This window comes from Cheilinus undulatus, linkage group 15 (genome assembly GCF_018320785.1).
Source record: "Cheilinus undulatus linkage group 15, ASM1832078v1, whole genome shotgun sequence".
NCBI classification, from domain to species: Eukaryota; Metazoa; Chordata; class Actinopteri; order Labriformes; family Labridae; genus Cheilinus; species Cheilinus undulatus.
The window spans coordinates 17,943,156-17,956,600 of NC_054879.1; the positions used below are offsets into that span (position 1 = coordinate 17,943,156).

General features: G+C 36.5%; 1 protein-coding gene across 1 annotated transcript in view; it reads left to right on the forward strand.

Moving 5' to 3' along the window:
• Window positions 1-653: 653 nt before the first annotated feature.
• The window catches only part of LOC121522202 (general transcription factor IIF subunit 2-like), a 56,332-nt gene continuing 43,540 nt past the window's right edge, over window positions 654-13,445 (forward strand). Inside the window, exons 1-4 of the mRNA XM_041806350.1 lie at window positions 654-791; window positions 1,272-1,345; window positions 1,435-1,453; window positions 1,775-1,919. Coding sequence (XP_041662284.1) covers window positions 726-791; window positions 1,272-1,345; window positions 1,435-1,453; window positions 1,775-1,919 — 304 coding nt within the window. The 5' untranslated portion in view covers window positions 654-725. The remainder of the gene's footprint in view (window positions 792-1,271; window positions 1,346-1,434; window positions 1,454-1,774; window positions 1,920-13,445) is intronic.

Consider the following 13,445-nt stretch of genomic DNA (forward strand, 5'->3'; position numbering starts at 1 on the left):
TGATATGGTTGTCAGTTTTCTGTTTAAATTGGTAGTTAGATGGTTTAAATGTTAATGACAGTCAGTTAGGCTTCAGCAAAACCTTGCATATCTGGGCACTTAGGCAATGCATGACCTACGCAATGATCAGACTGAATAATTAATTATTATATTTTAAATCTGTTTAATTTACATGGTCTAGGCGTATGATTTTGATGTTGTGTGAGCAGCAGTTGCAGGTGTATAAGCGATACTATAATTTAATGTGGCATTTTGCTAAATCAGATTGCACTCAGAATAAAACTGTTCATATTCTAATGTCTCCAGCTCTCTCTTCCTGGTGAAGGTATAATGCAATTATGTTACCTTTAGTTATGGGGATTTAATCACAACTGATAGTTCAACAAACTGGATGTCAAACAATACCGAGATGGTGTGTAGATTCATTTAGTTTCGTAGCCTTTTATTTCCAAAATAAAACCTTTCAGGATAAAGTAAAGGTTTGAATTGTATTGCGCCAATGTAAATATCACTCGACATAACTGCTATATTTTGAGAAATCCTTAATCATAAGGAATTTCCATTCCCTTTGTCTCAAAAATATAGTATTTTGACAACGACGCTTTATTTTGAAAGATACAACAGGAAGTTCAATATTTCAGTTAATTGCCAAGGTGAGCTGTTGCTTGTTGCCTGCTAGTCTAGGTACTTGTCGGTCAAAGTTAAATCTTTGACAACTTAGTACCATGTCAGTCAAAACAGAAGTTGATCTAACTGGAGTGAAACAAAGTAATGGCGTTTGGCTTGTAAAGGTTTGTCCTCTAGTATATATTTTTTGGTACTTAAATATGTCGATTAATTTAATGAAATTCCACAAAACCTCCTACCACCTTGTTTATGGCTAACTTCCGGTAAACGTTACCTTCTCCTAAACTGCCTTGTCGAAATTCAAACAGTAAAGCAGATCAAATATTTTTTACTGACTACAGTGAAATGGACGAGAAATTTCTGTATTCTCCACACTATTACGTCAACTAAATTAAAGCATTTCAGAAATGAATTTTTTTTTTTTTTTTTTATCGTAACTCAGCTCATGCTATCTTCAGCTAGCAAACATTACAAATAGTTTTGCTAACGTTAGCTTATCGATACTTTAGAAATGAGCAGCTCGACTAAACGTAATCCATGTCAAATTTAGTATCTTGGCTGTGGAGTAGTTAACACAAGTATTGTGTGAGTATTCTGTAAATAATCCAAAATCCAAGTGACCTTTTAAAAAGATTTTTCATTAGGTGCCCAAGTACCTATCGCAACAATGGGACAAGGCCACAGAAAAGGGGGACGTTGGAAAGATAGCCATCGGAAAGTATGTTGTGAAATGTTCACTTTAAATCCTGTACTAAATTAGTTGTATACTTAACCTCTTCTTCTTCTTTCATATGATCCATCTGACAGAAAGCAAGGCAAAACGGAGGTGAGAGCTTCTTGGCAAACTGTAATGTCAGTGTGTTGACACATTTGTCTTTTTAAATATTGATTTTGCCCATTCAGAAAGCAGAGCTTGGTGATTTTTTTTGCATTTAACTTACAGTTTATTTGCTTTATTTTTTAATTTTCTTGTGTGAACCTTCTCTTCTTATCTGTAATCCTATCACTACATCCTGCTTTGTGGATCCAGCCTCCTCAAGTATCAGTAATGTTTAAGGATATAATGTTTGACCTTATCTAATGAAGGAAATAGATATTTGTTGGTATGCTATGTCTGCAAGGTCTAAATCGGATGTTTGTTTTTTAGGTGCGTTTCAGCCTTAATGAGGAGCTGACTGCCCTGGGTGATGTGGGGGAGAAGGATGCATCACTTCAGGTCCCCAGAGATCACCCATTCACTATGCAGTCAGTGGGTGGACAGACCATGGCTGCCTTTAGCCAGAGTGACACAGGTCAGTTCTCATCTCTGGTTTCTTTTGTGCTGTATGATTTACTCTGAAACACACATTTAGCAGGGACTGGAGAGTTCAAACTGAAGTAGATTCAGCAGTGTATGTCATAACTCAGTGACTGTACACAGAAAGGTGTTGTATGCAAGTGCAACAAATGTTTTTGACAAAGATTCTCCCATGTAAAAGGATTTAACATACATGTATAAAACTTTTACAGTGACGGATGCACTTTTATTTTCTGGAAAAAAAGAGGAGGTAAAAATATTTTAGAGACGGCAAGGAGTTTTACTTGTCAACTTTCTTCCATTTTGCATTTCTTTTTTCTGTGTAAAGAAATAAGGAACACCATTCTGTTATCTGCTGCTAAAATGAATTGATAAGATCTTATTAATTTCCAAATCTAGAGCTGCTGCAAACACAGAAACCCAAGTTTCACTGAATTGCCTCAGTATAGTGTTTCATAACATTAAAGATTGAACTCTAAACTTCTCCAAATTGTGCATGAGTATTTGTTTAAGCCCCCCCCCAAAAGAAAAAAAGAAAAAAAAAAAACGTAAAAATGGCTCTACCTGTATGGTTAAGTGTGATAATAATTGGGAATGTACTGGTGTTTTGGTTTTGGCTAATATTGGCCCTATGAATACACATCAGCCATCTGCAAGGGGTGTGGCAGTGTACAGCACTCACTGTTTGTTATTACAAGTCAATTCATCTAGTTCACCTAACTGCTGGATCAAATAAGAGATTTGTCTTTAAAAACTACATTAAACAAGAAGCAGGTCCCAAGTTCTTGCTTGGAGTGCATGGGCAAGCACAGCAAGCAGTGCATGCTCGTCTGCAGGTATTTCATTCAATATACTTTTACAAAATGCCTGAAGTCTAAAAAACAATGGGGAAGTTCATTACAGGGGTGCTGGAAGTGCTTTATAGATGGAGCATTGTTGTCACACTTCACAGGTAAGCTGAGTTACATCAGGACTGAGAATCATATGAAGTTTTATCTCTCTACTTTGCTCTCTCTCTGCATTGAAAGGCATATGCGCTCTTTCACCCCCTCATTAAGAGGTAATATGAGACATTATTATCCAAAACTAGTCAGACAGGATCTAGGAATATAAAGTAATGTTTACTATGCTTTTGAACAGATAAATATAGGCCGTAAATATTTTATATTTTTGTGTTTTTTGTGTTCAGCTCTGTTCAGCTTTGAATTCACTAAAGCTCATGAAAGGTCACAGACTACTAAAGCACCCAAAATAACCAGCAAGTACTTTTTAACCTTATTAACATGTTTCCAAACTTACATTGCCCTGAATCACTTTACAATCAGTGGTGCATGTTTAACAGTATAAATTTAAAGAAGACCATAACCTGTGCAGTAGTGCGTGCCATGCAGTGACGTGAGTATATATGAGCAAGTCCTTCCCATTCCTTCCTTGTTTGACACATTAGCCCGACATCATATTAACAGGAATTCTGTCATGTCTTAAATAGCATCTTCATTCACGGGTAGTTGGAACACACATAGGCGCTGCTGTTGGAAACAGACACACACTTAAGGCTTTTATTATAAACATATGTGTGGTGTTACTGTATTGCTGCCAGTTCATCAGTGGGATTGCAATAAGAGAATAAGCACATCATATGTAGAAAGCAGCAAAACCTTAAGCCTTAAATACACATATACATATAGCTATGTCTCAACTGGGTAGAGGGGGGGTTTTGTTTTCATTTTTGAAGACAAAAGCTCATTTTTCACAGTCTATTCAAGGTAGGACTACCGCACCATAATTTAGGCTTGCTGTTATGATGTATAAATGGTACTGAGGCAAAAAAGGGTCTAACGCACAATGTCAAGCCAATAGAAGTTGCGCTAGGGGCAAATCAGTATCTGTGTATAAGTCCATACGTGTGTCAGAGTAGTACTGCCTGTTTTTATGCTCTGTTAAATTACACTGAAAGTGCAATATGATGACCTTAGTTTAGTGTTAAAATGACACACTAGCAAAAGATCTTTGTGTGGAGGTAGCTTTTTTGTAATGTAGCTCAGCTAAACAATTTAAACCAAGGTGGCACTAGCGCCAACCTTAGAGCGACGGTCCAATTGAAACTGTAGTTGTTCTATTATCATTCCAGCAAATAAGTCGCTAATGCTAGGGCCTTAACATGCTCAAAACTTATCAAACTTTCCGATGTCAAGGCTAAAACTAATTAACAAAAATAGCTGTCAAAATTAACACTGGCATATCAGCCTGTATGTTTGCAGCATATCTCAGAAATTGGGCGTAAAATTAAATCTTCCCATGTGGACTTAATGAATGAATATTCTCTTTTTAATGAAAATGTTCAGCCCATTTAGAATAGTACTCTTGCCCCCCTCACCCTAACTGATTCCTGACCAATTTCTAGATTAGTTTTCTAATCTAAGAAATTGTAGAAATGTATTGCCTCTTAACTGACTGCTCACATGAGTGCATACAGAATATTTGATAAATATCAGTGTCGTGTGGTTAAAGGGCCATGCACAGTATTGACTGGGATAGATTAGCTGAAGTGACAAATGACTAGCTTCTTACTGCTGACAACTGAGAAAGCTCAATATTAATCCTTTTAGATTTTAGTCAGCCCTTTCCAGTGTTGATCTCAGCCTCATGGTACAGCATCTCACTTCATAAGTTGCATTGGTTGCATGGCTAGCTTCAGCTAGACTTATTCACTGGTTCAGGAGACCACGGCCCATAACTCAGATCATGATCTCCTTGCATTGACTTCTCCTCCACTACTGTATTGATCATAAAATGTGTAACTAACTATCAAAGCTCTACATGACTAGGCCCCAAGGCATATCATTGACATCCTAATACCCTATGGCCCTGGGTGTCCTGTTGCATCAGCTGATAGTGTTGCAGCTAGAGCTCATTTTGAAGACTAAGGGCCATTTCCCTTTTGCTGTGTAGGCCTCCAGACTCTAGAGTGACCTACCTGACCTGGTTGCTAACTTTGTCTTTGCCTTACAATCTCTTCTTGAACTATTATTTTAAAGTATTTTTCCCCTCACGTTAATTTTTAAGTTCTGTGCACTCTTTTTAATGTATGAACAGTGAATTTATTATTATTATTATTATTATTATTATTATTATTATAAATGTCGTTATTATAATTATTAGCTGCTGTTGTTGTTATCAGTGCAGCCCCTCTCTTGAACAAAGTGATTGCTCTGTATGTAGAGTGTATTTACTCCACAAGTTAAATATAAACATTCACACAATGGGCCTGCTATTAAGCAACTCCAGCATGATGCTTGAAACAGATGCTCAACTGGGTGGCCTATTTCAGGATCTTAATAAGAATCAGATCCACTTTTAGCTGCCAAGTACACTTACGCAAAGAAGGAATATGACTCTGGTTATCTTTACTCTCAAAGTACAGGAATTAAACATTGAATAAAACATAGAAAATGGAAAAAATAATGTATTTTCCATTTAAATTTGTAAAAGCTCTAATTAGATATTTTAATGAATATATACAAGTTAGTGTGAATTCATGGTCTCAAAAAGTGCAAAGATGTTAAATACACATGACCAAAAGTGTGAAATATATAATGTAAGGCAGATTACCATGAGTTAGGTGTGACAGTTTGCACTGAATAGTGTAAACAAGCATATTTGGTGAGGTATTGTCCCACTGTGAGTTTTCTTACATTATTTTGATTAGATTAATTCACAATAGAGTAAGCTGAGAGACAGCACGGGATATTTTTACATGAAAAACAGGGCTAAGTGGCCAGGTGCTTTTGAGACGAACGCTATATATTCTGACACTCTGTGACTGTTAACCATTCATCAGAGTGAATGACACATTGTTTTTGTCTCTGGTGGTTTTGGCTTGAAGTGCACTGTGAAGCCTAACAGAAGAATTTACACAGTTTATATCCATTCGAGAGGGGTCTACAGTAATATTACCTGCCCTTCTTCTGGCTCTAGACCAGTAAAGGCCCTAGCAGAATAGCCTGAAATTCATATTATTGTATTTTTCTAGCCCTTTACAGCAATGGTGTTAATACTGCAGTCTTACAAAATTAAAAGAGATAATTGATTTAAAAAAGAATATTCGTGTGTAGCAACCCCTTTCTTCACCTAAGACGGGCCTGTGATGGCATACTGAACTCATATCTGTGTACAAGACACAGATAAATGATTTTACAAGTCTCTCTGTTTTCACTGCTTTGTAACTGCACCTATAGTGTTTAAGTTTTGATTCTCTTTACCTGAGGTGTGTCAATGTCTATAGCACATTTCCTGATGTTGGCGTTCATCATTTAAGAACTTGATGGAAATAGTATCATTATTTTAACTTAGCTTTAGCAGTGGTACAGGCGAGTCAATGCAGCTATAGAATTTACAGCGTCTTCTGACCTCATTTAATATCCATCAATCCAATGCAACACACAGCTTGTTATTGCATGATACAGACTTAAAACTAAAGGAGGAGGGAACGCATGTTCTACCTGTTCACTGTGCCGCACATCTAGGTGACATTTGGTTAGTTACTTGCTTGCACTGCTAGAGTGACATGCATCACGTGTGGACTACAACACAATGCATGCATTTAACTGGCGATGACGGTGTTGCAAAATGGCAGTGGCAGATGTTTTACTTGAGATGGAATTGATGCCAGTTTACGGCCCACCACTGGACCAGTGTTCATTTTTTTGACTACAACTATGACTTAAAGTGTTTATCGGCACACACTTCTTACCATGAGAAAGACTAGACCAAGACTAGCCAAAAATAAATCTTTGATGACTCAAACTGAAAACGTTTGGATTTGGATTTCATCAAGATGACTAAAACTAGATTAAAATATAATCTAGTTTTCATAAGACATTCAAAATCCATGATATTTCTCCACTGTGGGTAAATCCGTGAAAATACGATGCATCTGTATCTCTTCTGCCTCTCAGCTATAGAAGCAGGGATCCCAAGTTTGGCAGGGTGCATAGAATACTCTACCATGGTTTGATACCAGATTTAGGCAAGAGGATAATTGCGTGGACTAAAAGTAAAGACTAAAATGTCAGGACTTTTTATGGACCAAAAGTAGACTTAGATGTTTTTGAGCTTTTGTTGACTAAAACTAGACTAAAATTATAAAGGGTAGAATTAACTATAATGTGACTAAGAGGCATTTAATCTAAAGACTAAAACTGAGACGAAAATTAAAATAGCTGTCAAAATTAATGCTGCACTGCACCAGCGTAAATCCTGAGTCGAGGTCCTGATAACACCATCATAACAGTAGCAAGATGCACTCACCATCACCAGAACTAGGTGCTGCGGATAGAGAGAATGCACTTTCAATTTGGACAATCAGGGCATTCTCTCTATCTGCAGCACCTAGTTCTAGTGATGGTGAGAGCATCTTGCTACTGTTAAGATGGTGTTTGTAGACTCGACATATGTTGACCATTTTGGTAACTTGTTCTGCACCGCTAGCCTACATTAGACATCTGGGATAAATGTGAGCATTTTTGGGTATCGTTGGTCAGCCCCTGGATACGGGAGCGGCAGCTGCACCCTCCGGCCACTAGCGTCATGGAGGGGTCAGCTGGGAAGATACCTGGAGATAGGGCATGGGTCTGGTGCAGGCATGAATGATGGCCATCAGGAAGCCAGAGCAGTACAGGCCAGGGCCAAGGTTGATGCAGCAAAATGCTGAACTGGCATATGCCAACTGATGCATTATCTGATTTTACTGTTTTGCTGTGTCCTTACATGTAAAAATAGCATAGAGTCTGCGATTATGAATAAATAACTTAGCCATGCTGCCAGATGAGAAAATCCTGAATACCTTTACCAGTATGGCTATGAAGATAACTCTGAGATTTATGTTGAAGTGCTTAAAAAGATCTTTGAAAATGTCTTTCATATCCTATGTGGTACTCTGGTAATGTCATCTTTTTATTCATTTATTTATTTATGTATTTAAAGATTGTGTTTGGGCTTTTGCCCTTGTTTGGATAGTATAGCTGAAGAGAGAGAGAAAATATGGGAGAGAGAGTGGGGGAAGTCATGCATCAAACAGGGAATCACTTCTGCAACCAGTACGCCAAGGACTAAAGCCTCTGTATGGGCATCTGCTCTACCCACTGAGCTACGCTGACACTCTGGTAAGGCCACGTTGATGGCTGATATAAAGTCTAGCATCAAAGATGTAAATGTGGTGGACAAAGCAATACAGGCCGCTCAGTATTAAGCTTTACAACCCATTGCTACCACAAACTGCACCTTTACTATAGACCCTGTATTTTTTTAATAAAAAAACAAAGTTCCTCAACAAATGACAACCAACCTGTACATCTCATTGTCTGGTAAACTGAACCTAAAAAATAGAATATAAATTGAAATAAAGCTTTCTCTTCATCAGGTTATGTCCTACAGCCACAAGGTTTATTTTATCACCACCCTTGTGCACTTTTGATTCACCCACACTTGCATGTGCATTAATACCTCCTACATATGATAATATATTTTTCTCTTTTTTTCATTGCTCTTAGTCTCAAATCGCTGTAAAAAATAGCAACACTTTAAATTCTCTGTGCTTAGAATCCCAGCTGAAATGATGTATATAAACCAAGTACAATTTTGAAGAGCCCAAGAGCATCATCTGTGTGACTCTCTGGTGGGAGAATAAGGGAAGTGGTATTTAGGAGTTTGGAGGGCCTCTTTTTATTAAAAGCATCAGTGCATCAGAAGGCTTGCCAGACTGTGAAAGAGCACTGGAAACAAAAAGGAGGATAATGTCCTTGGAGATATGATGGTGTGTAGACTAGTTACCTGACCAATGCTCAGCTCTGCCCCCACTCGCCCACAGGAAGGTGTATTGTATGACATCAGTCTCCCACTCACTCTCCCCGTCTTGGTCTCTTAAACACAGACACCCACACATGCAGAAGCACACACACACACGCACACATATACGGAGCAGCTTTCCAACTCGATTTGCCTGCATTATAAACACAAAGTGGTGTGATCAGGGTGTGCACTCTTGCACATTTTTTGCCTCAAACTATCCATATTCTTCTTCTTGACACTTGGGTGTCAATCAAACATTGTCAATCTTGCAAAAATAAAATTGACCATCTGCCTTAAAATGGAAAACATTTCTGAATATGTCAAAATAATCAAATATTTAATATCTGTAAATCAACCATATGATCACTTGTTTCCCTCTTATGCCATATGATTTTAAATTTCAATCCACAAAGATATTCTTTTACAACATCTTTGAAAATTCAAGACAAAAGTCAGGATGATATATATTTTTGATGATGGTTTCTTTAAATAGGGAGATTGAATTTTAATTTACTCATCACAGCTGATTTGGACCGAAAAAATCACCATGAAAACGCCATTATTTTTTATCACAGTATCAAGTGCAAACTGATGAAACATAATGTTTGTCAGAACAACTTGCATATACAGTCATGGTGATAAAATAGCTGAAACAAATGATCATTGAGAACAAACTAGAAATCTAAATTACTGTGGTTATAAATCCAGCTTCTTATAACCATATTTTAGTAGTTGTATCAATGATACTGGGGTATCAGTGACACCAGCTTGGCTCAGGGAATAGCAGTGGACACTTGTTGGTCCACGATGGTTTGGGAAGTTTTCCTTTTTTAGAAGATTTATAAAATTTGATTTACTTTGGTTTTAAGGAAAATGATATAATAATTAAGTGGGGAATTCTGGCATTTAGGCAACACAAGAGAATAAAGAGGTTAAAATACAATTTTATAAAAAATATAAAACATTTGGAGCTAAGGTGACACATGTTAAAAAAATTGACATGGTAGCAGCCAATTATGTATACAGCAGTGATGTGTCACTGAAAAATGAGAAAAGAGATGAGAAGAACTAGATGTTACGATAATATATCTATATAGACAGCAGTGTGAAGTTGCATTATAGATATTAATATCTTATTAATATTTTAATAGTAATACAACAGTATTGGACTTAAATTGCAATAATGTAATGTAATACAATAAAGTAGATAGAATATGATTAGGGCTGTCAATAGATTAGAATTTTTATTGCGATTATCTCAGAATCTCTGTAGTTAATTGTGATCAATCGCATTTTAAATTTCCACTCTACTGCATTCAAACTGTTTTTGTATCATTTTTAATTTTTCTACTATCTCTAACTAAGGGTAACTGACCTCCTGTTTGGACACACACCTGCTTTTATGGGTAGAGTGAAGATTTAAAAATGGACTTAGTCACAGAAAAGGAACTTTCTATGGATCTTAAGGAAATGAGGGAACTGTACATAGGTAAATGTTTCATAAAACAAGGCTCAGATGGCTTATGGCTTGTCCACTGAGCTGTCTGTGAGTTAATGTAATACAGTATAATATAATATAATACTGGATTTAATTTGGTATTGTCACCAAGAGGAATTTTGGTTATAAATATCAAAGGCAGTATGTAGTGGATATAAACAATGAGAAGAACCAATGGTACTGACAGTAGTAGTACCAGCTATAACAGCAATTGATACATGCACTGTATGCTCTTTTCACACTTAATTTCTTTTTATTTAAAGTTAAAAGATCCTTATGAATTAACCCCCATATTCCAAGGATTTGACCTTTTACACAAACTTGCACATTCCTTGGAGCCTCTGTGAGATTGTTACAAACAAGCTAACATGAGAGAGTTTTTTTTTAAAGCTTTTGGGTCTTTAATGGCAATAAAAATGACAACTTAAGTTAGACCATTGCTTTTATTTCAGATGAAGTCACAAAAACTATTTTCTTTCTTTTGGTGATCAAAAATAGGCAAGGCCTGCTTTGGTAGTTCCTTTTTTGGGAATATGTAATCCAGCCAGTAAAGCAGTGTCTTATCTTTATGCTCTGTGTAATACATTCTTGTACCTCTTTCTGTGTTCACTGAGCCAACAATAGCAAGAGGTTGCTAATGGTGACCGTCAGTGAGTGATACGTACATGAATGGTATCTGACATGGCTTTTGTACAGTAAGGCTGCTAGCTAAATGTTCCTCCATTATTTCCCCCTCGTTGTTCTGCTTTGTTCCGGCGAGGATCAGGTATTGATTAAGTGGTTGCTTAGCAACAGGCTTAGTTGCCACAGAAGCGTGCAGGAGAGAACAGAAAGCCAGATGTAATATACTGCTCTGTTACAGTAAGACTTCCCTTCAGCTGCCTCTGTGAAGCTTTTCATTAAAACTTTGTAAACCCCTCAGTGCTTGAAATAACTTTGAATACTTATTTTGATGCTTTTGTTTTAACTATGACAACCTATGTATACAGTCAATGGTGTTCCTGCTTCTAGAGTGAGATTAAGCCATTTTCCCCACAGCTAAATATAATTAGCTGCATCCAGCTGATCTGTGAAAAAGCCCCCCCCCCCCCAGTCTTATTTAGATTAGATTTTATTCAATTTTAAAAACTATGTACAGAGGGATTTTTGTGAGGAAAAAACATCTTTTACTCACTCTTCCTAAAATGTTGGAAGTGATTTAAAGAAACTGTAAGTCAAACATTTGTTATTGATTTTTCATGCCCACAATGTCTATAACCAATGTCAAAGTTGAAAAAAATACACCCTTGCATTTTATTTGTGCTCTATCATTACTACACTTACACACACACACACACTCAAATAGTTTTCTTCATTGAGACTGTGTTTTATTTTACCAAATTCGACCGACAGTGTAAACAGAAGCAACCTTAACTTGTAATGAATTGAATTTTAAATTGTTTTCAACTTTGATTGGTGTATAAAATTTTTACTTTTTGTCAATAAAGTCCAGCTCCCTTTTAAAATCCACAAACACTCAAAAAGCTTATGAAAACATATTAAATAAGACTGTTGCACTCTAAATACAAAATCAGCAATGCACAAAACAGTGAGTTCTTATTAATTGCATTATTGGACACTTGATTTGTATTGTTAGATAACTTGCTGCATGCACATATACTTTTACTACATAATTTCCATTATTTATGGTATATTTATTCTTCTGCTGCTTTACCTGTTTGAAATGTGGCTGCTGTAACACTGCAATACCCAATTTGGGATCAATATAGTCTGTCTGTTCGACAGGGTGTCTGCAGGGTCTTAAAAAATACTAAAAGTTGATAATCAATTTAGCTGGGATTAAGGCTTTTAAAAAGTACTTTAAAGGTTTTATATGCACGAATGTAAAGTCTTAAATTAATTTACATTAATCTAAAGAGACTTTTGGCTATTTTTTCTGTTTTTTGTTTTATGTTTGATTTGAGTTAAAGGAACGATTCTTTTGAACTCTGCTGAATCTGATGTATCCTGCACGCTCATATTCTATGTGCTCAAATCTCGCTGTGCCTCTAGCTAGCTGAAGTAATGTGTGCAGTTAAATGACTGGTAAAGTTAGTTTTCTGGGAAGAAGATGGAGGAGAAAAAGTTGGAGCCATGGCTGAGCCCTGTACCTGATAAAGTTTTGGAAATAAAAAGCAGCTTTGCGATGACATTTGTGCCAAAATACTAGCACAGATAAAAATTTTACATGATGGTACGATGAAAATCAGATCTTCCCTTGTTAGCGATGTTATGGTTTTAAACCAAAGATTTTTTTCTCATAGTCTAATCTCAAAATGCTTTAAGAGAACGTAATTTCATGCTACAATAAGATACTCCTGGCATTCTTTTTGTTGTCACATTTTTATCTTACAATTAGTACAAAACATAAACACAATTGTGTAGTTGATGTAGTGCATTGAAAATTTCATGTTGTGATAGGGTCTTAAAAATCAGTGAAGAGGGACTTAAAAAGATATTGAAAAATACTGAATTTAATGTCAGATTTTCTATATATATTCTGTTTGACTGACCAACCATCTGTCTGTCCATCATAGATAGATAGATAGATAGATAGTCTAATATCCATTGCTCAAATTAGAGATGACATTAGAGATTAAATTTTGTCCAGAGTATCATGTTGAATTCAAGTTGAAGGAATTCAGACATGTTTACCTGTCTGGTTTGTTTTATTAGGGATTTGCTGCTCTTATTCTGTCGTGTTATTTATTTGGAATACCTTTTGTGAAGAAGCATCATGCAAAAACATTGGATCTGTGTTGTATTGGATCCTGAGCAAACTGTTGTAGGTGTTGTATTGAAGGAGAGCGGCTGGCTTGGCTTTGTATGTTCATTCCAGAAGTGCGGCTCATGAATCACTGAGGGTTTAAAGAGGAATTTCTCTTGTCTGGGTGCCTCTTGTGAAGCCTGACTTTGTAGTCAGATGTCATTTTAAAAACATGCTTTCAGAAAAATATCTGACTTCATTCACAAGGCCATTCAGCTTTATTTTTCAGCATTCCCTCTAACTGTTGTCAGCAATGTCAGCAAACACGTTTTAACTTTGGTTTATAATTCACTCATTGAATCCATTCTCACCCTCAACATCTCATCCTGGTTCAACTCCCTCACCATCAAACATGAAACAAAACTACC